The following is a 23,227-nucleotide window of genomic DNA, read 5'->3' on the forward strand; positions in this document are numbered from 1 at the left end:
CCATTGTGTGCCAACGCCTGAGGCCAAGCTGCCATGATGGCGGCATCCTCAGGACGAGCGGATTTCTGCGGTGAAGCGTGTGTGAGGCGTGTGCGGCACTTAAGACGATGACACGCCTGTCATATGTGCACATGCATGTATATCCGGAAACATTATAAAGTTAAAATGTAACACCTGAAGCTAGCTAAACATTCTATCCACTATCCTAAGAAGATTTAGTGCCTCCATTAAGACAAATATTTCCAATGAACCCCTTATTTTATTAGAGATTTAGATAACTAATGTTTGATTATTGGGACAAAACTTGATACTGATATTTGCATAACTGCTAACACCACACACACATACTCCACCGATGACAATCCAGTAGCTGATCTTAATGGTCTTCACTATAAAAGCTGTATTTTTTATTACACAACTAGAAAAGCACTGCAGCAGTGCATACCCCCTCCAAGGGCTAGATTTGACATGCCTTATCAAATATAAATAAAACACCAACTTTCTAATAGAATAATGTTTGATGAAAAATAACTAATAGTTTCCCTCTTCAAGACTTGCAGAAGTGATGTTAGTGCTGCAGCATTTTTCGGTCTTTAATCTCGATCAGGTCATTTAAAATGTCATGTTGTGCGGCGTACATGGATGTTTTATTTTGGGACTTCTAATTCGGTTAACTCCTTTAGCTGAATTCCCAACAAGACGCTTAACCAGGGTTCTTTGTGTATGCTGTAAAAACTTCACAAAAAGCCCCCAAAAAGAGGACATGTCCAGGAAAAGAGCAAGTAAGTAAGTAATTTTTATTTATATAGCACTTTTCCAGACCAGGGTCACAAAGCGCTTAAACAATCAAAACAATACTCAATAAAATATATACTTAAAAGATCAAGATAACTCCGAGAGCAACACAGGAGTCCCAGAAAATCAAGGAAAAGCCTGAACAAATGAAAACGTCTTAAGATGATTCTTGAAGGAGTCAGTAGATCCATCAAGCGCAAAGAGAGAGGAAGATCCTTCCAAAGTGTTTAGTGCTTAGGAAGTAGTAGTTGTACATTTGTTAGGAAGGAAAGTGGATGACAAAACCTGCTTCTAAATCCAGAAAAAACTACAGAACTCTACCAAAATGTAGTATCTTCAAAGTTTGACCATGTCTCATCAAATCAGAAAGGAAATACATAACTGTATTGTGTAGTTAACACACCAATAATAGAAAATAAAAAAAACGTATTAAGGTAATTAACAAACACTTGCATTGCAAAAATGATAATAAATGATAATACATTTATAAAACAGAAGTACTAAAACACCGCACCTACATTCCCACTGCAGTCAGGCTACTTAATTTGAAAAAAAATAATATTTGTGGTTATTAAATTTTGTGTTTATTGTATTATTATTATGTTCATATTATTATTATGTTGTTATTTTTAATAGGCGTACTGTTTGTCTTATTGTGTTTTTGTGAACTGCTGCCTGTTAAATTTGACAAGTGTTAAGAATAAAGATGTTTAAATCAATCAAAACGCTCATTTATAATAGTTAAACCCGTACATAAACATACACCAAGTACTTCAAACACAATTCCACTCACACTGAAGCACTTACAGCAACATGTACACACTCGTACTTAATGTTTAATGACACGCACTTAGCCCACAATAAAAAACACACACCTGTACTAATGACAGACACTGAAACATTTACACACATCAGTCAAATAAAACTACAAACAAATACGTTTACTTAGCGACCGAGGGAGTCAAAAGGCGAACGTATGAGGAAGAAAAAGTGACGGCAACTTTCTTTTCTTTCCTATGACACACAACTATATTAGTTGAGAATCCCTTGAACTGCTTAGCTTTGTTTCTCTTACACACACCGCCGACCCGACGCACACCAGCGCACGCCGTGATCCTCCCCCTCCATGCACACTTTTATAAGTTCTGATGCCGATCGGCTCGCGGCTCCACCTCTGCAGCCTGCGCCACTTTGGAAAAAGTTAAGTGTAACATCTGTCTAGGTAAAAGACAGAAAAAGAAACACACACACACACACACACACACATGCTTGTAATCACACACAGCCGTACACCTTCATCAACGCACCACCTTGGCCAGATGGCCCCCCATAAAAACCCACTTAAAGAGATGAGCGAAGTGATTAAGAGGCCTCTCAAAGTGAGGGAGGAATGAGAGCGGCATGAGGAAATGGAAGGGTAGAGCGGGAGGGAGTACCTGTGCGGAGGAGAGGGTCCTAAATACTGCGATGCTTTTAGCTAAGTGCATACTCCTATGAAAACAGAATCACAATAGAGCGACGGAAGGGATGGAGGGATGGAGGGGACGCGGGTGACACCCTAAATTTCAGACTTTATTTTAAACTATCAAACACTCTTGTCCTTGGCCCAGAAACGAACGGGATCAATATGACAACCAGGAAGTGGCAGCTGTACATATTTTAAATGTACACGTAAGACCCCCTTATCAAAGCGAATCCCCCCCCCCCCCCCCCGTCTCATCTTCTCCTGCCATTCTTGACATCCGTGTCTTGACATTTTCATTCAGACAGGACCAAAAAAAATGTGCAAGACTTCAGACTCACAAGCGGAAGTGTAATGTTAACAGATCAATACTCGGTCTCTTCTGACCCGTGTCTCGCTGCGACCCGCCGTACAACACCGACACACACACTCGTGACACACACACACACACACGCGCCTTCCCCGGACACACGCCGGGATCTAACAGGGGCCGACGGCTGCTTAAGTCGCGGGGAAAGCGGACATGTTTAAATGGCTTCCTTGTCATCTTCAGGAAGAGGACCCATCATGCAACGGCAGAAAACGTCCAATTACACGTCAGCCCTTTAGCAGCAGCGGCTGATCAGACACGGGGGGGGGGGGAAAGAGAGCAGGAAGAAGGTGTTGAGCTGCCGCCGACGCCAGAACATCCTGCGTCTAATTGTGTCTGCACCAGTGTGAGGATGTCAAAAGGAATGGGTCAAACTCAAGGCCCGGCAAGGCCAGACAAGTTTACATGGCCAGCAAGAGTTTTCAATACATTTTAATAGTATTAAATTAAACTTCAGAAATAGGTGCTACACAGTCATGCCTGACCTCCCCCAGGACAAACTTTCCGACTGTCTGGACAGATGGATCATCGACTTCTTGTCAAACAGAAAGCAGCAGGTCAAGCTGGGCAAACGTCTCACAGACTCTCAGCACTGGTATCCCTCAAGGCTATGTTCTCCCACCACTGCTTTTCTCCCTGTACACCAACAGCTGCACCTCAAGTCATCCCTCTGTCTGTCAAACTCCTCAAGTTTCCGGACGACACCACTCTGATCGCACTTATCTCAGACAGAGACGAGTCCATCTACTGATCAGAGGTGGATCGACTGATGACCTGCATTTCAACGCTCAGAAGACAGTGGAGATAATCGTGGACTTTCAGAGAGTTTCAGCCGCCCCCAACACTCTCATCCTCAGCAGCTCCACGGTTAACATTTTGGAGTTAATCCATCATCTGAGTACCACTGGAGATCTGAAGTGGTAGATGAACATCGGTCTCATCATGAAGACGGCCCAGAAGGTCCTGAGTCAGTTGAGGAAATTCCATCTCCCACGGTTGATGCTGGTGCCGTTTTAAACTGACATTGAGTCCATCATCACCATGTGGTACTCTGCTGCAACCGCTACAGATCAGAACAGACTGCAGCGGATTATCTGTTCGGCAGGACATCGAGGCCTTCAGGCGGGATCGTAGCTGACCCTCCCACCCGGAACACACCCTGTTTAAACCTAGTAAGAATGCTAACTTAGAATGCTAGTTAAACACCACTGAACTTCTCAATTTCAAAGTAATATAGGTGGTGACACCACCTTTTTTTTGACCAGGAACACAAGTACTAAAAAAAGTAATGTCCCAAATCCACTGCACTTTACGTGATCACACACGTGAAACTTTGTTTTCAAATGTAAAAGACGTACCAAAAAGGCACAGATGCTTCTCTGTGTCGACTCCCACTCGAAGCAGCTATTGATGTAGCAGCCCGTGTTGATCAGGAACATGATGCAGCGCCGGACCCGGTTGAAGTTTTGTAACAACAGCTGAAGATAAAAGACAGAAAAAGTAGTGTTATACAGATGAAGACAATAATGGACAGATATAGATTTGTCAGAATATTTCAATATCAGATTTAACTCTGCTTTAATAATACAAAGTAGCAATAATAGTGAGTGATAAGCGGTTTTTAAATGTGATATCAAGTTTTGTTTGTTGTCCATAGTAGTATGTTGCACCAGATGAAAAGGAGTATTAGGTTGGCATCATGTACTGTCAAATTTGATAAGGCCCATTTTTTTCTCAAAACTTTCTGCAAACTATGAAACACATCTTCTCTTGTTTCAAATAAGTGATCAGCTAAGATTTGAAGTCCCACAGAAATGGACAAAATGGCACCTTTTCTAACATAAACGGTAGTAACTGGACCAAAGAGCAAGACTTCCTCTTTCGGTTTTGGTGTAATTTTCACTGATGCCCTTTTTTTCGCATAAAAATCTAAACAAAAAACAAAGCCATGATAGTGATTCGTACCCGGAATTCGCCGTCTGACACTAACATAATTAAGCCCTAAAATATAACTGGCAGAAGAAAAACTCAGACAGTGTTTTACTTTTGTCTAGAAGTCTTTTTTCATTGTTAAAATGTTGAATGAATCACTTTTAATTTAAGTTTATAGACACACTGAATGTTGTGTCATGTAATAGTTTGAAGCCCACAATCTTATTCAAAACAAGTCCTGCACTTGGTCTGAAATCTATTTTTGGGGATTCCGGGGAAGACTTCCTGGTCTTTACTTCTGCAATGTGTTGTTCCCAGTGCATCCCAGAGATAATGCGTGGAATTTGCTGATTCACATCTTTACACTGCTGCATTAAATTCTTGTCTACGTCACTTTAATGCTACTGAGGCACATTTTGTTTAGCACACTACGACACTTTCAACACTTTAGCTCAAGTATCACTTTACCAAGAGCCTCACAAGTACTTTTTCTCGAGGATCCAAGTTTAGGAGGATGATGTACTGTCCCTGTACGAGCTTTACAGTTCCCAGACTGGATGTCAAACTCTGCTCCCTGTGGGTTCTACAGGCATTTGGCCAAAGATGAGACAACTGTCCTCCCCTGAGCTGCAGACCATTGAGGGAATAATCCCAGCTGCTGCACAAACCTCCCAATCAGGTCATCGGCAGGAGAAAGTGCTCCCAGAGGAACGTCCTTCTCGGAGAATTCTGGGCCATTATTTAACTCTTTTGGAAAGAGTTTTAAATATGAGTGGCCCCGGCACCAACTCTGTCCACACGGGACCTCACAAGTGGCGGTAGAGATGTTGCGTCTCGACATGAAGTTGTTTTATGTCCGGCGAAGATCCTGTCGACCTCAAGGACGGGAAGATGTAGTTTTCCTTTTCTCCACGATTACTAACAATTTCCTTGATCATTCTTCATGAATAATAACGTCATGAGAGATTATTTTCACACATCCAAAATGTGCATTTGTCAGGTCAAATGTCATAACCTTGTTGAGTATTCCTGTCGTATTTATGACGATACACGACACTTGAATTTGAGACATAATTGAGGGCAAAGGGTGAAATTTCTTCATTTATGACAATAAAAGAGAAACTACAATTGATGTGACGCCGACAAAGTATTAGTAAATTGCCTCTTTGGCATGCAGGCCATTTGCACCCGGGGAGATAATATTCAACCTGTTATATAGGTTTTTAAGAGTGAGACCCGAGTACATGTCATAGTTAAGGAATTAAGTTCATCAATATATCCAACAGTATCATCAGAAAAGACCTAAAAGCGCCCCAAAACATTCAACATCAAAAAGTAAATCATGTTTTTATCAAAGACATGCAGAAATAAAACTGTTTGAAAATGGCTACTTCATAGTTTGTAAGCTTCAAATCCCCAAACCTGCAGCCAAGATTGTTACTCCTGTTGGCCCCTCAGTCAGTTTAGAGTCAGTTTAGTCAAGATGGTTAAAATGGTAAAATAGTAACCAATATATACATTTCATCTATTCAACTGAGCACATTATAATTGCAAAAAATTACATATTTATTCTTGAAAATGCATGGAAAAATTAATTGTACTGCAGTTGATGTTGTAAATACTTTTTATGCTGTTGGTTGGTCAGCAAAAAAAAAGCAGATTTTTTCTCACTTGTATTTGATGTATTTGAGGGAAACAATAATCGTGTTATTATTCTAAAGTGAATCTATTATTGAGTCAATCTCAAGGTTCTATTTCCTTTTTTTACATTTAAAAGGATATTTCGGAGGAAGTTAAAAGCGATATTGTGTTCATGGAGTGATAATGGAGTTCTTTATATAAGACAATTTCCTGCTTCAAAAAGTAATTCACTAGATGAAACTGAAAAACAATAAAAAATAACAATTATCTAGAAGAAGAAGATTCTTTAGCGACACTTTAGCTCCATATGAAGAGAAAAATTTTACTAAACAGACGCATGTGTGAGTTCCTCGTGGAAAAAAACAAGTTTAATCTTGAACGAGAAAACAAGCTTCAACTACATTTTGACAACTTATTAAGAGCGGGTACCTTGTGTGGTTGGGGTGGCGGTGGGGGGCAAGATAAGGACCACCCTATGTTAAGGGAGGCGGCGGCTGTTCAGCGTGGCTCATGTGACACGTCTGCCATTCACTCTTTTGTCATGTGTCCACTCCGAGCGCCGCGACAATGAAGTGCGAAAAGCAGCAGGACCGACTATAAGGACGGCCGATCTACTTATGCACCCCTCAGCTGACATGCTTGACATTTCTATTCACCAGTCACAGTGGATGTGAGGGGGAATTTGGGGGGGGGGGGGGCACGACCAGCAAATACCACTGGTTTTTTTTCCCTCCTTCAATCACCGTGTTGCATCTCTCACGTGACGCCAGTCCAATAAAGTTCTTGCTGTTGATGTACCTGCTTGGATACTCTGGGTTCCTCCTCGATGTACTTCTGCTCGATGGGGTTCAGCGTTCGGAGGCCGGCCTTCACCTGCGGGAGCGACAACCATCAACGAGCGGTGAGAACATATTTCAGCGAGAAGGCGAGGGATGCACATGCGTGGATGTAAGATGGCTGCGACAGGACACACACGGGCACACAAAGAAGAGAGGGAGTCTTCCACAATTAAAACCCCGAAAACAAGAGGGACGAGAAATGACACAGCGGGGTGAGAAAGAGGGAGAAGGAGGGGAGGAGGGGAGGGAAAAAAAATGGAGAGGGTGGTGGGCAAAGAATCAAGAGAGACTTACAGCGTTAAAAATCACATCTATTTCGAGAAAGATGACCCCCTTGGTTGGCCCTGTCAGCTCCTTGCTTTTCAAGACGTAGGCTTTGCGTTCTCCATTTTGGATCTGTGGGAGAAGGGACATGACAGGCGTCTGTCTGGCAATACCCGGCTGAATCGGCTTCCCGGGGCCACCTTTGAACCCCAGCTGCTGGTGCTGACAGGGAACCCAAAACAACTGTGGCAACTCTGACAAGTACCTGTTCATTACCCGCCGCAGCGCGCCGCTGTCACCGAGAAATTAGCCGTCCTGGGGAATAGTGCGGCGCGGCGGGGATATTAGACACACTATGTATTTCTTCTTTCTTTTTTTTTTTATAACATGAGAGACACTCTTCTGTCGCTCTTTTTACTTTCTAAATCCAGTCGTTCAGTCTCTTGATCAGTGACATATTGCCATCTCTCACTCGCCTCACCTATCAATCTCTCTTTTTTTAGCGTTTATTTTCCACTCCTTCTCCCATCATCTTTTATTCCTTGTGAAATAATAACGGTCTCATCTATGGAGGAGCAAAAATAACCGCTGCTTTTTATATCCACTTCGATGTATTTCCATTCTCTTAGTTCCTCTATGTTCTCTTTACTATTCCCACTGGGATAAAGAAGAAGAAAAAAAAAAAAAAAAGAAAACACACAGACGCAAGAAAATCTTCTTTGACTCACATTAAGTAGAGGAATCGCCACTTTCCCGAGGAAGTCTGCGCTTCGGTCCCGATCCTCGTCGTAAACCGTCACTTCCAGGACCGAGTGGATATCTTTCACATTGCTGGACAAAATAAACAATTATTATTGTAACTAAATACTTCAAAAATGTCATAATTTAACTTTGAAACTTTTCTTATCGTTCAAAAAACACGACCCTGAGCACGCGTGGCACCGCTTCACAAGTTAAATATGTGTCAGAAAAAAACTAGGCTACAAGGAACAGGTGATGATATGTATAGAAAGGAGGCTAAGGGAACGATATAGATCCAGAGAAAGACTAAATTAACATCCCATCGCTGGGAATTCAATTAATCCGCATTCCATATATCAGACAGAGATCCACATTTCAATAGTTCAAATATATATCAAAGTTCTAGTTTTAATGCTTTTATTTTGTTATTTACAGATGGTTTTTCCAAGTTAAAATTAATGTCATAGAAAATTAAATAAATTCCCAGACTTGGAGTTAATTGGTAAGGTTTGAATGTAAATACATGAATATGAGTATAATTATTTTTCTATTATTACATAAAACGTTTTTGTTACATCTTTTGAAGTACACAAATATAATTAATTGTCACAACTATTATATTACAATTACAATAATACTTTATTTATGATTTTAACAGCATTTTAAAAGTCAGTAATTCAACAAAAATAAAGGATTCAATCAAGATAAACAACAAAAATAACTGATTTGAAGCACCCCGTCATTGTTTAAATTGAATGCTATTTTGCGATGTGTGCGTGAGTGTGTGTGCGTGCGTGTGTGTGCGTGTGTGTGTGTGTGTGCGATTGACTCACAAAGTGAAGACCTTGTTCCACTCTGGGTTTAAGTTTTTGTAAACGGTGTGCGTCTGAAGACGATCGTTGCTCAGTTCCACCACACAGAAGGGATCACTCTTCCCTAAAAAAACAAAAAAAACAGATATTAAACACAATAAACACAACTTTATTATTCTTCTTTTATATTTAATAAAGATTGACTTTTTTTTTTTTATTATTGTCTTGCTAGTGGCATCTCCCTCCGCACCCCAGGAGGGCCCTGGTACCCCGGACTTATCGGAATTGTAATGACTTTTTTTTTTTTTCCCTGGTTTACAGCCACATACATTAAAAACAGTATATCAGGAAAGCAGCTGCATGTTTCTCCTGGACCGGTCGGAGATAAGAAGAGTCTGCTCCGAGGCGGAAGAGGGGGAGGAAGAGGGTGAGGAAGAGGGGGGAGGAGGAGAGAGGAGCTGCTGATGTGCCTCAGCTCGGGAGAAGTTGATAAAGGGAGTCGAGTAATTGATCCATAACAAAAGATTTGCCGGTGACAGCTGACGAACCCAAAAAAAAAAATGGAAAAAAATACAGGCTCACATCAATCACTCTCTCTTAGCCAGGATTTCTTTTTTAAAAAATAAGATCCAAAAGAGCCAAAAATAAAAGAGATGTTAGCTAACAATGATGATGTAGATCGTAGGGATTGACAGTCACGAACCACACTCACATATGTTGGTGAGAAAATCCAAAAAATAATAATAATACATTTATTTATTTAAGTGTGTGTGTGTGTCATTGTCATTGATTGGTGGGATTTTCCCTCAAATGTTGTGACAAGGGCAGGACATTTATCGAGGTGAGCGAAAAGCAAATGTCACGGTGATCAATTCCGGGGCCGTCGGTGTTACCTTTTCATATCGGTGTGTGTGAGGCCGTATCGACGCGTCGCCCCGCGGTGTGTTGACACGTGCGACTCCAAATCAAACAAAAGGCCGTGGAATGTTTTTAAACGTCGCTCTTTTTGAAAATAAATAAGTGATTTTTCTACATATTTGTGTTTAAAAAACGTCGACACTTCTCAATGTTTACAAAGTTAAATGTGTTTAACTAGAGAAAACCTGAGAAAACTAGGTTCATATCAAATGTTTTTTTTCCTTAATTGTCATGGATAAACTGTTTAATAGACAATTACCTGACCAATCAGCAGCCATTTAATTGAAACCCAAATTAAGAGGTGGAAATTATTTCGGTGAAAACATCCCCCCATCACCATCACCACCACCAACACCACGCGTCAGTTTCTAATGACATGACAGGCGGCATCGCAGCCCAGTTGTCACCGGTGATGAACTTTCACCCCATTGGCCGCCGGCGCCAGAGGCGTCTGTCTTCACCTATTACACGCTCGGGTTTGAGCGTCACTCGATGATGATGATGATCCAGGTAATGTCCAAGCCAGGCTCCTCCCCCCCCCTCATCCTCTCCTCTGGTGTGGCTTCCACAGGGGTTTTCAGCTCATTTGTGTGTCCGGAGATAAGTGTGGAGGATGAATATGCTACGGAGATGAAGGCTTGCTGTAATTGCTTCCAGGAGGCTTTTTTTCACTTCTGGAGGAAAAATGTATCATTGTGCAGTCAGTTTCTTTCTCAAAAATCTCCTTTTTTTTCCCAGACGTATTATTTTATTTTTGTCGAGGATATTCCATGGAAGAATGTGAGCCTCAGTGTCCGCTCACTCATGAACAGGATCTCAAGTGTTGAGATATTCATTCATCGTGATTTGTCATTAATGAATCTCTTTTTTAATTAAAATTTGCTGAAAAAAAATGGAAAATATATATTTTTGTGTCAGATAAACGATTGATAGATAAGAAAAAAAAATGGCCTTGTGACCCTGGTCTGTATTAAAGTTGTTTACAAATAAAACGTACGTACTTTTAAAGTAACTTATTGGATTAAAACAGTTGCGGTTCTAGTCTTGAGTGTAGCCTTGAGTTGCACCAGAAATCATTTGTCTCAATCGTTAGAAAATAGTAATAAAACAAGTGAGTAGCTGTAAATAAATGAATAAAAAAACAAGTTTTATACAATTTAATGACCAATTAATGTCAACGACAGGGTGTGACCAACCATTGTCTTCACACCGACAAAGAAACCAACACCAAAAACATATATTTCACAAAGAAAAACTACAGAGGAGAGATTTAAATTAAGATTAAAAAATGAAAGCAATAATTATGACTGTAATTAATTGATTGCGTAACAGTAACCTTATCATAAACTAGCAGAGCTTCTGTTCTTAAGAAAATCATTGACAACGCTCTATCAAATGAAGAAGCGAAAAATAGTTACGTCCTCATAAATAAAAATAAAACATTACATTACAAGTGCGGTAGAATAATGATGCTATTATCTACAAGTAGAAACATGATACATTGTAATTATTTTTGAATTAAATGTGTTGAATTCCTCATAATTTTCCAAGAACAAGACGTTTTGTGCGGAAAATAAAACGAAAAAAAAATGACAATAGAGGGGAAAAAAATATGTCAAGTGTTCATAGTAGGAACCATAATAAGACCGTTTTTCAAGACTTCCTCAGCCTTGAATTATAGCTTACATTCGATATTTAACGATAAGGCTCACAAAAGTATCAAGGCTCACAGTAAACTGTGTGTGTGTGTGTGTGTCTGTGTGTGTCTGTGTGTGTGTGTGTGTGTGTGGCACTATTGAAATACTCTAACTGTATAGTAGCAGCCACTCAGTGGGAAAAAAAGAACAGGCAGACAAAAGTGATTGTTGGTTTTAGAGACTATTTTCAGTTATCCTTCTCAGGCTGGAGTGGGGCTCCTCCACAAAAACACTTCAATTAGAGAGAGAGAGAGGAACGGGCCGAGCGAGGAGGAGGAGGAAGGGAGGAGGAGGAGGAGAGAAGACAGGAGGAGATGGGCAGCATGAATAGGAGGACTCTTTCTCTGCGCTGACCTCTCCTCTATCGCTCTCCGCCTGTCGCTCCGTCCTCTGTGCGTCGCTCACCTTGCTCCCGACCCTCTCTTGCTCTGAGCTGTTAAAATACGGTGTTCATGTGGCGAGGGCTCTTATGTGGCTCTTACAGAGCAATTGTTTCTGCCAGTGACACACACACACACACACACACACACACACATAATCCTGCGCACACATCCCAGCAGATGACGGGAACACAGTGTTTCACAGCCTGTTTGCTTGTTTGTACGATTTATCTACAGCATCTTTCCATAGAGCTGCATCACTGAGGGCGGAGACAGATAAGTTGTTTTTTACAGCCTTATTTCTGGGTTTTTTCGCGTGCTCCTCTGAAAATTTATGGTTTAAGAACTAGATTTTTTTTTAAATAAAATTGTAGACCCTTTGTAACAAAAGGCATCATGGTTAAATAAATAATAAATATCATTATAAAGTCTTCTTATTCATTATCTGCACCTTAAAATGTTAACCACAGTTAAAAGAAGGTAAAAATGGTCTAAAATATATCATAATTAATAGATGGATATAAGAGAAAATAAATATTTGTGGATTCATTAGTCTAATTTATTTATTTATTTGACATTGTCTTGAATTAAAAGGTTTGTTTGGCTCGTATAATGTAACCCTCAAACTAGCTTCCTAACCCAATTACAAATTTGCTAAATTATTTAGATATACTGTATATTTCTTATTTAATCTGTAAATTATTTTCTTTTTATGAATTATCGTCTGTATTGCTGTGTTCTAATTGGAAAAAGAATTTCCCGAAGGAGACCTCCTGAATTAAGTTATATCTACTGTATCTATTTTTTATTCATTTACTCAAATGTCTATTTTGGTTATAAATTAGAGGCGTTAAAGACCCCATCAATAAGTTTTAAACTAGTGTTTCCGGCTCCCCCTAGTGTCAGAACAATATAATGTAAGCTTAAAAAAAAGTACTCTACATGTACAAGTGTTTACAAATTGTTGTTTAAGTTTCTCGTTTAATCTTCCTGGAAAGTTAAACTAGCCTCTCAGTACTTCATATGAAAACACTGTCTCTGACCCACTTTAGTAAAGCAGTTTGTTGGTCACATGACACTCATAGACTCTCCAGGTGTAGTTACATTGTGAAGAGCATCGTTGAAATACTAGCAAGTTCTACTGCGAGATATAACGGTAAAAAATTGACCGAAAATATGAACAAATAAAAATGTTCAAATGTTACATATTGCAGCTTTAATACTGGTATCACCATCCACCATCGGACAAACTTGATCCGACATTAAGCCGCATATTTCAACTGTAATTCGCTCTTTAATTTTTTACGGAGACGACCGAGGCGCCCAGACTGAACGATTGGCGTGAAAACAAGGTAAACATTTGCGCTCGCGGTGAAATAACGGCGCAGTTGAGCCATTAGTTTTGCTCTCTGGTTACTCCAGTCTTTCAACACAATAACCCAAATCTATTCTGTGTTTGCTAACGGGACTTGGGCTGTTTAAAATGGAGAACGCCAAACTCCCCACACACACACACACACACACACACACACACACACACACACACACACACACGCACATGCTGGATAATACAGTGTGAAAAAGTAGGCCTGTCCACTGTAGACCTAATTAAAACTAAGAATTAATGGAGAATGGAGGATTCAGAGAGAGCAGGAGGAGAAGGAGCAGGAGGAGGGAGAGAGATTTGTAGGTTCAAACACATACTTTTTCTCTATTATTCAAATGAGGAGGAGGCATCTTTTCTAAAAATGCAGAGACAAATTTAGCGTCCCGCACAAAGTAGACTTTAAATCTCGATGAGCTTCCTCGCAGACGGTCGTCCCTTAAACAGTAATTACACAGACTTATGTATCGCAGGAAGATTTATGCTCGGATCTGGCATCTTTTTTTTGTTTTGTGTGTGCGCACAAACAGGAGGTTGTTGTACATTTTCAAAACAAGGATGTACATTTGAGAAATATACATAATAAATACAGTTTTTTAAGTTTAAGATGTGACTTAATGGGAAAGTTTCCCATTTTCCATTGAAGTAAAATGAGCTATTTAAGCTCAACCTTCAGAGGAAACAAAGACCTACGACACATTCAAATAAATAAAAAAATTACAGATGACATCATTAGAGAGACTGATCTTATCTACCAACCCTGGCTTCATGTTTTCCACCTACGTTTTTCTTTCATATTTATCGCCAGATTGTGATGGAAGAACCGTGGATCTCTGACACCGGCCAAACTCTCTTAACAGTTGGTCAGTCTGACGCTGCATGTACATTAGAAAACTACAAGAACATGTTTGTTTTCAATGCACAGCCTCCGCCAACACCTAGAGACCAGAACGCGACACCAATTGTTGATATTATATAGTATAGTTTTGAAAATGCATTCGCAAATTCAATTCATTCCTTTAGAAAAATGACTCAAAAACTGTTGAAATAATTCAATAAAGAACGTCAGGAAATGCTAACAATAGGACGAGGAATAAATGAGTACAATTTGGGGGTGTTTTAAAATACTATCAGATCCACAAATTATTGGCTGGTATTTAAGGCTAAAATAAAGGGTAAAAGAAAACATTTGAACTTCTAATTTTGTTTAAACATCTCGATTCCTGGAGATATTGGGCAGGATTTTTATCATCAGGTCTGTTTTCCAGTCTACCTTCAACTTTTTACTATAAATTTTCCATCTACATTTTCTTTGTAACAACTTATTCATGTATTTTAGTTAAAAAAAAATATTTTAATTGCGATTCTTGGCTCCTAAATGCTGTAAATGTACGTCTTGCTGTTGAGATGTAATTGTTGTTGGAATACCTGCTGCAAAATTTTACTTACTCAAAAAAGGAACAGATTACCCGACATAAGGGTGAGTAGAAAATTTGGATTTTGGGTAAACTATCACTTTGACGAAAATGGAAAAAAAAAAATTTTTAAATTGCTTTAAAAAAATCAATCTGTGTTTTTTACCTGTAACATCTGCAGCCATCAGTCCCTCAGCTCGGATGACCTTCACCTGAACCATGCCCACATCTTTCAGGTTGCGGAACGACCTCCAAAAGTTCTGAAACGGTACAAAAAAGGTGTCAGAAAAACATTAACAAAATCGAGAAGAAGATGAGAAGAAAGTGAAGAAACATTCTTGAACTGAACAGTATATACTTTAGAATAATATAGAGGGATTATAATAAAACATTTAAGAATATTTAATATTTAAAAATTGAAATGAAAAAAAAGTTATTTTTACTTAAAGTTGTGGAAGTTTTTTTTCTTAATCCGTTTTAAAAATGACTCACAATATTACATATCAACAGTAAGGGTCAGGACATAAGTTACACTTTTTTTTTATTAACTAGCCACTTCTAACTTCTAAATATATGTCAAAACTAGTGTAATGTTATCAGATTTAAGATTGAATATCCCGAAACTAGTCCCTCATTTAGGACTTTAAGTCGATAAAAATAAAGTCGGCACCGAGGGGTTTTGCAGATGAAACACACTGATCCACCGAGCTGGACACACACACACAAACTCACACACAAACGCAACCACAACCAAATAAATAAACTCACCCTTGTTCGCACCCACTCAGGTATAAACACATGCATAGAAAAAGGACACTAAGACCAAATCTAGGAGCATGTCGGCGCGTCTTAAAAGCACGGGTGAAAAATGCACTTCAATTTATTTCTGCCTCTCTCTGGCAATAACCCTTCCATCCCCACAGGAGTAATTATAATTTAAATCTCAGAGTCAGGCCAGGCTACAGACTTAATTCATTATTACCAACTCTGTCAGACTCTGCCTGTTTCCAGCGATATCATTGTCCAGAAGCTCTCTAAAGCAGATGAGAGGGGAGAGTGTGTGAAAGAGAGACGTTCGCAGGACCAGGAGGGGGACGAGGCGGGGGCCCGACTCTCAATTTGAAGCCATGATTTCTGTGAAGATACAGCTGCTTGTTGTGAGAACTGACGGACGGCGACGACGTGCGAGTGCAGGACGAGTGGCGAGGGAGGAGGAGGCGACGCGACGTGACATGGGTCAACTTAGCTTTGTAGCGACGAGCCAGCTGCCGCACGACTGTGTGCAGCAGAGGCTTGGATTCTACGGCTTCTATCTCACTTTTTTACTTTCATTTTTGTTGATCTTAAAACATATATTGACCATAATCTACCATCCAAGCCAGAGCCAATTAAATTATCAAAGTAAGTTATACGTTTTTTTATGCAACTGTAAAAGAGAAGCTTTCGTCAACTTTTTTTTAAAAGTTGTTATTAAATCTATGATATTAATTTTACTCAAGTGTCTATAATTTGGAAAATGTTACTTAAGATAATTTTCAACCGGAAATATAACTAAGAAAAACAAGTTTCAGATAATAACATTATAAAACTTTTCGGTTTCAAACTTAAAAATAAATAATTTAAGCATTTAATTTGAATAAAACAATTATGGATTAAATACTTTTTTGTGTGATTTTCAAACTACACAAGACAGACTTGAGGTATTTTGTAGAGCTGTAGTAAAAAAAAACCTTTTTACTTAAACTTTATTTTTAAGCAAAGGTTAAGTAACATATATACTTTTTTTTTTCTTGCTTCCTTTTATATTCAATGTAAACCTGCTATCTGCCTGGACTTCATGGTGACGGCAGTTGCATTCATTTACAGCATTAATAAGTGGCTTTTGGGTCAAACTTATTGAACCTGTAAAACACAATTGTTTATTATTAAAATAATTTTTACTCATCATTACTTATTAGTTTCAATAAAAAAAGGAAAAAAGATTCAGATTATTAAATGCTTTGTTTTGAACTTTTATATTTTGTTTTAGCATTTATTTTTGCTATGTTAAAATAAAAACGTATGGATTAAATATTTATATATATTATCCTTATTGCACTACAAAAGAGAGCCTAGAAAAACTTTACTCTGAGTATTTGTTAAAGGAACAATACATAATATTTAAACTTTTTCTGTTTTAATATTTATTGTGAATTATTTAGCTTCGCCTGTACTTTGTTGGAGACGGCAGTTGCATACATTTCCATCAACACTGATTTTGTAAGACTTTTTTTTACTCCAACAGGAAGCACCAAAAAAAACTTTTTTTCTAAAGTGGTTAACAAATGCACATGTGGTGGCAGGAATTGAGTTTTCACAACAATGCAATTACACTGGTCTAACAGTGGAGGGAGCCAGAAACAAAAATGGTCAATCTTCAATAGTGCTTCTTTTTTTGTTGCTTTTTTTGATAGAATAGATTTATAAACTTGTAATTTCACTTGACTCAAGGAAAATGTGGGGTAAAAACAATACATAAATACACATAATTAAGTTTCCAAACGGCAAGCGAGTCAAATGCAGTAACAAAAATTAAATAAAATTCATGTTTCACTCTTAAATCTAATGAATTTAAACACATAATTGACACACACAGAGAAGTTAAGACACTGCCAACTTCATCTGCTGCCGTACAGCTGTGCAGCTTCCTTTAAAAAAAATTCGACATGCTGCTCTCACACGTCCAGCTGCATGTACCGTCTTCTTGTGTTTCCATTAACATTTCCTGATGTGAAAATAAGGTCATGAGCCTCAACACCTCCTCTGACATCTCAACTATGGGGCTGTCCTTGGCTCTAGTGCACCGGAGTGGGTGGGAGTGGTACTGCAGGTGAAGTGTCACCACTCCGCCTGAGGTCACCACGTCCTCCTTCCCTCGTGCCGCCCACCCCCGGGCCCATTAAGAGCCATTAGCGTTTGTGCTCTTTTGCCATTATAAAACATAAATCTCTTCCTTCCCCTTTCACCGCCTCTTTCACAACTACCATGCAACTGTTATTATAGACGAAGGAAAGGTTACAGTGACTAACAGCACATCAAGGCAATTGTCACTAAGTGAGTGTATTGCACTATGTTGCATATAGTGACGCCACCAGCTGCATTTTAAGTAGCTCGCGGCAGAAATGTTGGCCCGGAGGTGACCCAGGAGTGCCGTGGTACAGAGGGCGTAAAACAGCGTTTGAACCAGCGCATGTCATTTGCATCCATTCCCCAGTTTAGAGTCTTGCTGTTAACGTTGTATGTAGCAATTTAATTTTCATATTTAAATACACGATTACACACTATATATGCTAAGAAGAAAAATATTAATGAAGTAAAAGATCCTTAATTTGACTGAAAGACTCAAAGAAATTTTAAAAAAGTTATGTGTCTTAATCTTTTAAAATATATATTTTATTGGGTATTGTTTTAATTGTTTAAGCGCTTTGTGACACTGGTCTGGAAAAGCACTATATATATATAATATATATTACATAAGTAAGCATTAATTATGGTTAACTTTTCTTTTAACTATGTGCCTAGTTTAAATTCAATTTCAATAGTAAAAATAAAAGAACCAAGGAGAAGTTTTTAAAAAGTACACTTTTTATATTTGTTAAAGGTAAGGATGGTAATAACAAAATAACTTTTGTAATTAGGCTACGGGTTCACCAGGGTCACACAAATATAGTCACTTTGACCACCTTTGACCCAGTGTAGACTCTACACTGTAGCTCAAAGGTCGAACTCAATATTTCCCACAATTCCGGCCCATCAAGTCATTTTCTGTGGCCCGCCTGATCGGAATGAATGTAATATTTTTTATTTATTAAGATGCCAGTGTTTATCTTATGATAAGGATCTTACAGTAATAATATAACTGATGGTAGTGGAAGGGAAATTTGATTAAGAAAAACAAAGATATAATTATGATGGATCGAGCCTTCTAGAGTGAAAAGACGACATCACAATCTGAATTATACTTCATCACATTGTTTAACCAACAACCTCGACTCTTAAAAGATTTTTGGCCCCTTGTGTGATTGATTTTGACACCCCTGGTCTTTGAGAAAAATATAGTTTAATCACATTTCATTGTCTTTGGGTCATTATAGGAAGTTAACTAGTTTTGGTTTTACTTGAAATCACAAATAAATTAAACCTAAACTTAACAATTGGTTGTAAAATCACTCTTGGCAACATTAAACAGACTGTGGAAAAAAGCCAATATTAGAAGATCTAAGTTGAAAATAACATTTTCAAAGTTGAACTGTATAATAGGAGATGTTGTTTTAATTGTCAGTATGTCAGAGTTGTTGGGATTTTTTACAAACCACTGAGGAATACACTTGCCAAACAACCTAGTGATCTGTTTTTACTGGTACTAGAGCCAAACAGAGCTTATCTCCAGAGTTAAGGTAACATTGGCAGAGAATAATATGTTTCCTGTAAACCTTGCAACTTCCAGGGTAACTCACAACAAAAACACTCTCTCTGCTTTCGTTGTAATCTCAATCTACACAACAGCACCAGAAGAAAAACACTTTACTCTTACTTAAGGAAACCTTTAACTATCCATCATGAGGTAACATTTGTAGTGGACCTGGACACATTTAAACTACTTATACAGTTATTACAAAAACTATAATACAAAACTCTACAGCGAGGATTCCGACCTGCTCTAGTAGAAGAACTCACATTTCCAGATCATTAAAACTCTTCACTGGCTGCCAGTTTCTTTCAGGATCCATTTTAAAATTCTGGTTCTCACTTTCAGATCTATTCATGGTCAGACTCCTCCTTACATCAATGATCTGATCCAGACTTACACCCCAGCTCGGGCTCTGAGGTCTGTGGATCAGAATCTACTGATGGTTCCTGAACATGCTTCAGGACCAGAGGAGAGAAATTCTTCCAGGCTGTTGCTCCTAAACTTTGGAACGATCTTCCTCTCCCTCTTTGTTTGATGATCTACTGACTCCTTCAAGAAATGTCTTAAGACATATTTTTTTGTGCTTTTTCTTAATTTTCTGGGACTCCTGTGTTGGTCTTATATTGTCTTGACCTTTTAGAGTTTTTAAATTCATATGTGTTTTTAACTGCGTATTGCTTTGGATTGTTCAAGCACTTTGTGACCCTGGTCTAGAAAGGCGCTTCACAAAGAACTATTACTTATTTACTTACTTACTTGGACTCCACATAAGTTTGTTTTCATCCCGAATATTCGTGATAGTGACATCGTGTACTTCTTCACCTGCAGTGCTGCGTTCATGTGTCCGTGATTAGCAGACTTTCTGTCGAACATCTGATCTCAGCTGGATACGAGCGGACCGGCGCAAACGTGCCGAACACAATGAGGCCGACGGACGGACATGTATTGGGGGGCGATTAGAGGCCTTTTGAGCAGCGACTATTATACATTAGTGGTGGCACTCGGTCTTATCGGCCGTCTTTTGATAAGGTACATCTTTATTAAATTCTTTGACTGAGAGGCTTGCCGGGGCGGCGGAAAAAGAAATATGCTAATAGGCAGCGACCATTCACGTCTTCAAAAAAAAAAAAAAAGACCCAACTATGTCCTTACATTTTGCAACCCCCTACCTTCCATCACCCTCTATCTCTCCATCCCTTCATCTACCAGGAGGGCCGGCGTTGGCGGCAGACAAAGAGCGGATGCTGCCGCCGGAGTGGGGCGGCCATGGGGCGCGGTGGGAAGAGAAAGAGGCAGGAAGAAAAAAAGGGAGATGATGGAAGGAAAAAAAAAAAAAAAATGTCTTCAGCCGAGCAGAAAAACGGGGTCTGTGCGAGTTGTGAGAAAAGGTGAAATAGCTTTTTTCTTTTAATTTTTACACGCCTTCCCCTTTTCCAGAGCAAAAAAACCCTCACCCTTTACCTCTCGCCCCCTATTACACATGTACACACACAAACACACGGCGGGCGGACGCACTCGTTTTTTTTTTTTTGTGGCTGTGAAAAGCGGCGCCAAAACAACAACCGGTCCTAGAGCTCCCCCCTGTGTTCTGAGGAGGTCACTGCAGCACGGTCGACCTCTCCCGAAGCTAGCCAATGAAGGCCCGCCAAGGTCATGGGGGTCGCGGCTGCCATGTTGTGCATGTGGAGCTCTCGCCGCTGGAGCTCACGCACACACAAACAAACCCCGACGGAGACAAGTTTAATTCAACGCCTTATTTTGATTAGAAATTTTAAGGGTAAATAATATTTGAGTAAATTAAAAAAAGTGGCGGGATCCGGGAGGAGCTTCACGAGTGTCGTGCGGTTGTGTTTGAAGAGAGGGGATGACAGCAGGCGAAGGGTTAAGCAAAGCTAAGACAAAGACTGAAGCCGAAGCCATTGTGTCGAGTGGAGGGCCTCTCGAACAGATGGCGCGTCTTTCATCCTGTTGGGTGTCGCTACAAATCTCAAAAATGACGCTTAATTTTTGCACAGAATTAACTCAAAAAGCATGTCACGGATCATCTTGATAGAGTTGATATTTACTGAGAAAATTAATTGAACTTTTGTCCCGTTTAATCCCCCGAGTGATGATAAAAATGTCGGATTTTAAAAGTGAAGTTTCATCTAAATAAAGAGGAAAAACAACCGACGGTGTGCAGGCGTCATGTTTGTTTCTACCGCCGTGTACTCGCTCCCGGGACCAAGATCTTCAAGCGGCAAACACGACTCACATATCTCTGTGTGATCTGGTGTCTCTCGTGCGAGTCGTCCAGCATGTTGACTGACAGGTCGGAGATGGAAACAGCGGCGGACGCGGTGAGTGTAACTAGCAGCACCAACACTCCTTCGCCTTCTTCCAGCGGCAGGTCCAGCCTGTGCGTGTGTTCTTTGCTCAGGAGTGACAGGTCGATGGTGCACCTGACAAACACACACACCGGGAACACGTGAGAGAAGAAAAGAAACAAAAATGCCATTCTTTTTTGTTTAGATGGAGAGTTATTGGTGAACTTAAAAAAAGGTCACATGAGGCCAGTCTTCTAGGAACAAACTGATCTTTGGTATCTTGATAGTTCTATGTCTACAGGAGTATTTTGATCCAAATATATTATCTTTTAAAGAGAAAGAAAAGACTGTATTTGCGCTGCACAAGTCGACATATTGGATCAGCACCTGCCCATGTAGTCGTCTTTCTTGCCGGCATCTTTGTCCCACACTGTGATGTCGACGTAGCCTCCCTGCTCCTCGTACATGTGGAAGTCGAACTGCTCCCTCCACTGAGGATTCAGAGTTTTGGCGATCCTCTGAGAGCGACACGACAAAATAAAAGTAGCACGATTAGCACGTGTCATGATAAGTAAACAGCAGAACCATGTGCTTGATTAAAATGTATTTATATATATATTAACGTGACAACATTAGTACTGAAAAAGTCAAAAAGGTTTTGAAATTGGATTGGTTTTGAAAGAGGATATAGAGTAGGGTTGTTAACGCTTGTGTTATCTCAGGGTCAAGTTGACCCGAAGGCCCTGAAAACAAATGTAATCGTTTCATCATTTGAGTTGCTTCTGGGTCAGTGGTGGAGGTCGTTCACCTTGACCCAGAGACAACCCAAGGGATACCTGAAACACATTTGTTTTCTGGACTTCAGGTCACCTTGACCCAGAGACAACCCAAGGGATACCTGAAACACATTTGTTTTCTGGACTTCAGGTCACCTTGACCCAGAGCAGCACAAGGGTGAAAAAAACGTTTTATATAATATTATTTGACTGTCCATTGTTTTAATTTTATGTAAATATAAAACATAAAATAAACATTGTGGTAAAAAAAATTGAAAATATAATTAACAACAAATACATTCATAAAATAAAGAATTTACACTCATTTAATTGAGTTGAATTTGTAATCATTAATTTAAATTAAACAAAAAAATGAGGCTATCCAAGGGCCACATAAATACATTGAGGGATCCAAATTCAGCCACCATGCCTTGCTTTACATGAAAGTATTCTAGAACTACTGTATGCTAATATATATAATTTAAAAAAAATACAACTGGTCTTAGAACTATGAGTAAGTATGATACAATAAAACCTGGGATTTCGTCATTATGGAACATTTAAAATCACCATGACCTGCTTTATTGTAAACGTTTATATTCATACTTTTTTTTTGGTGTCCTGAAGTACATGGACTATATTTTTGAAAAGTAGAGTAGTAGTAATGTTTATCAACAATAGACACCTTCCTACATGGACACGTCCAACAGTTCATCAGAAGCGCGTCGTTACCTTGCTCTTGTACTTCTGGTGTCCCATCCGAAACTTGACGTAGGGGTCGCTGAGGCCGTTGGCGTCCATGGGCTGGAGGCCGCGACCTTCGATCAGACTGAGGCTGACGATCCCTCGCCATAGCTGTGCTTTCCTGTGCACGTCCGACAAACGCATACTCTGACACTGCAGCCGACACACCAACACACACGTGCATACAGACAACACACAGTGTGAATTAAACACAACAAAAATAGGTGATTCTTTTAATTTGATCCAAACTCTTTTAACTATTAATCTGTTTTGATAATAACATTTCCAATAATTATAGGAA

General features: G+C 39.4%; 1 protein-coding gene across 6 annotated transcripts in view; it reads right to left on the reverse strand.

The window, feature by feature from the left end:
- Positions 1-23,227, reverse strand: part of LOC148088127 (multiple C2 and transmembrane domain-containing protein 1-like) — a 136,307-nt gene that overhangs the window by 50,664 nt on the left and 62,416 nt on the right. For all 6 annotated transcript variants that reach the window (XM_087794670.1, XM_087794672.1, XM_087794669.1 and 3 more), the window contains 9 exons: positions 22,915-23,079; positions 21,794-21,924; positions 21,355-21,541; positions 14,817-14,910; positions 8,878-8,980; positions 8,032-8,134; positions 7,334-7,435; positions 6,999-7,073; positions 3,986-4,105 (listed from right to left, as the gene is read on the reverse strand). In XM_087794670.1, the coding sequence (XP_087650796.1) occupies positions 3,986-4,105; positions 6,999-7,073; positions 7,334-7,435; positions 8,032-8,134; positions 8,878-8,980; positions 14,817-14,910; positions 21,355-21,541; positions 21,794-21,924; positions 22,915-23,079 (1,080 nt within the window). The remainder of the gene's footprint in view (positions 1-3,985; positions 4,106-6,998; positions 7,074-7,333; positions 7,436-8,031; positions 8,135-8,877; positions 8,981-14,816; positions 14,911-21,354; positions 21,542-21,793; positions 21,925-22,914; positions 23,080-23,227) is intronic.

This window comes from Callionymus lyra, chromosome 1, assembly GCF_982586985.1.
Source record: "Callionymus lyra chromosome 1, fCalLyr1.hap1.1, whole genome shotgun sequence".
NCBI lineage: Eukaryota > Metazoa > Chordata > Actinopteri > Syngnathiformes > Callionymidae > Callionymus > Callionymus lyra.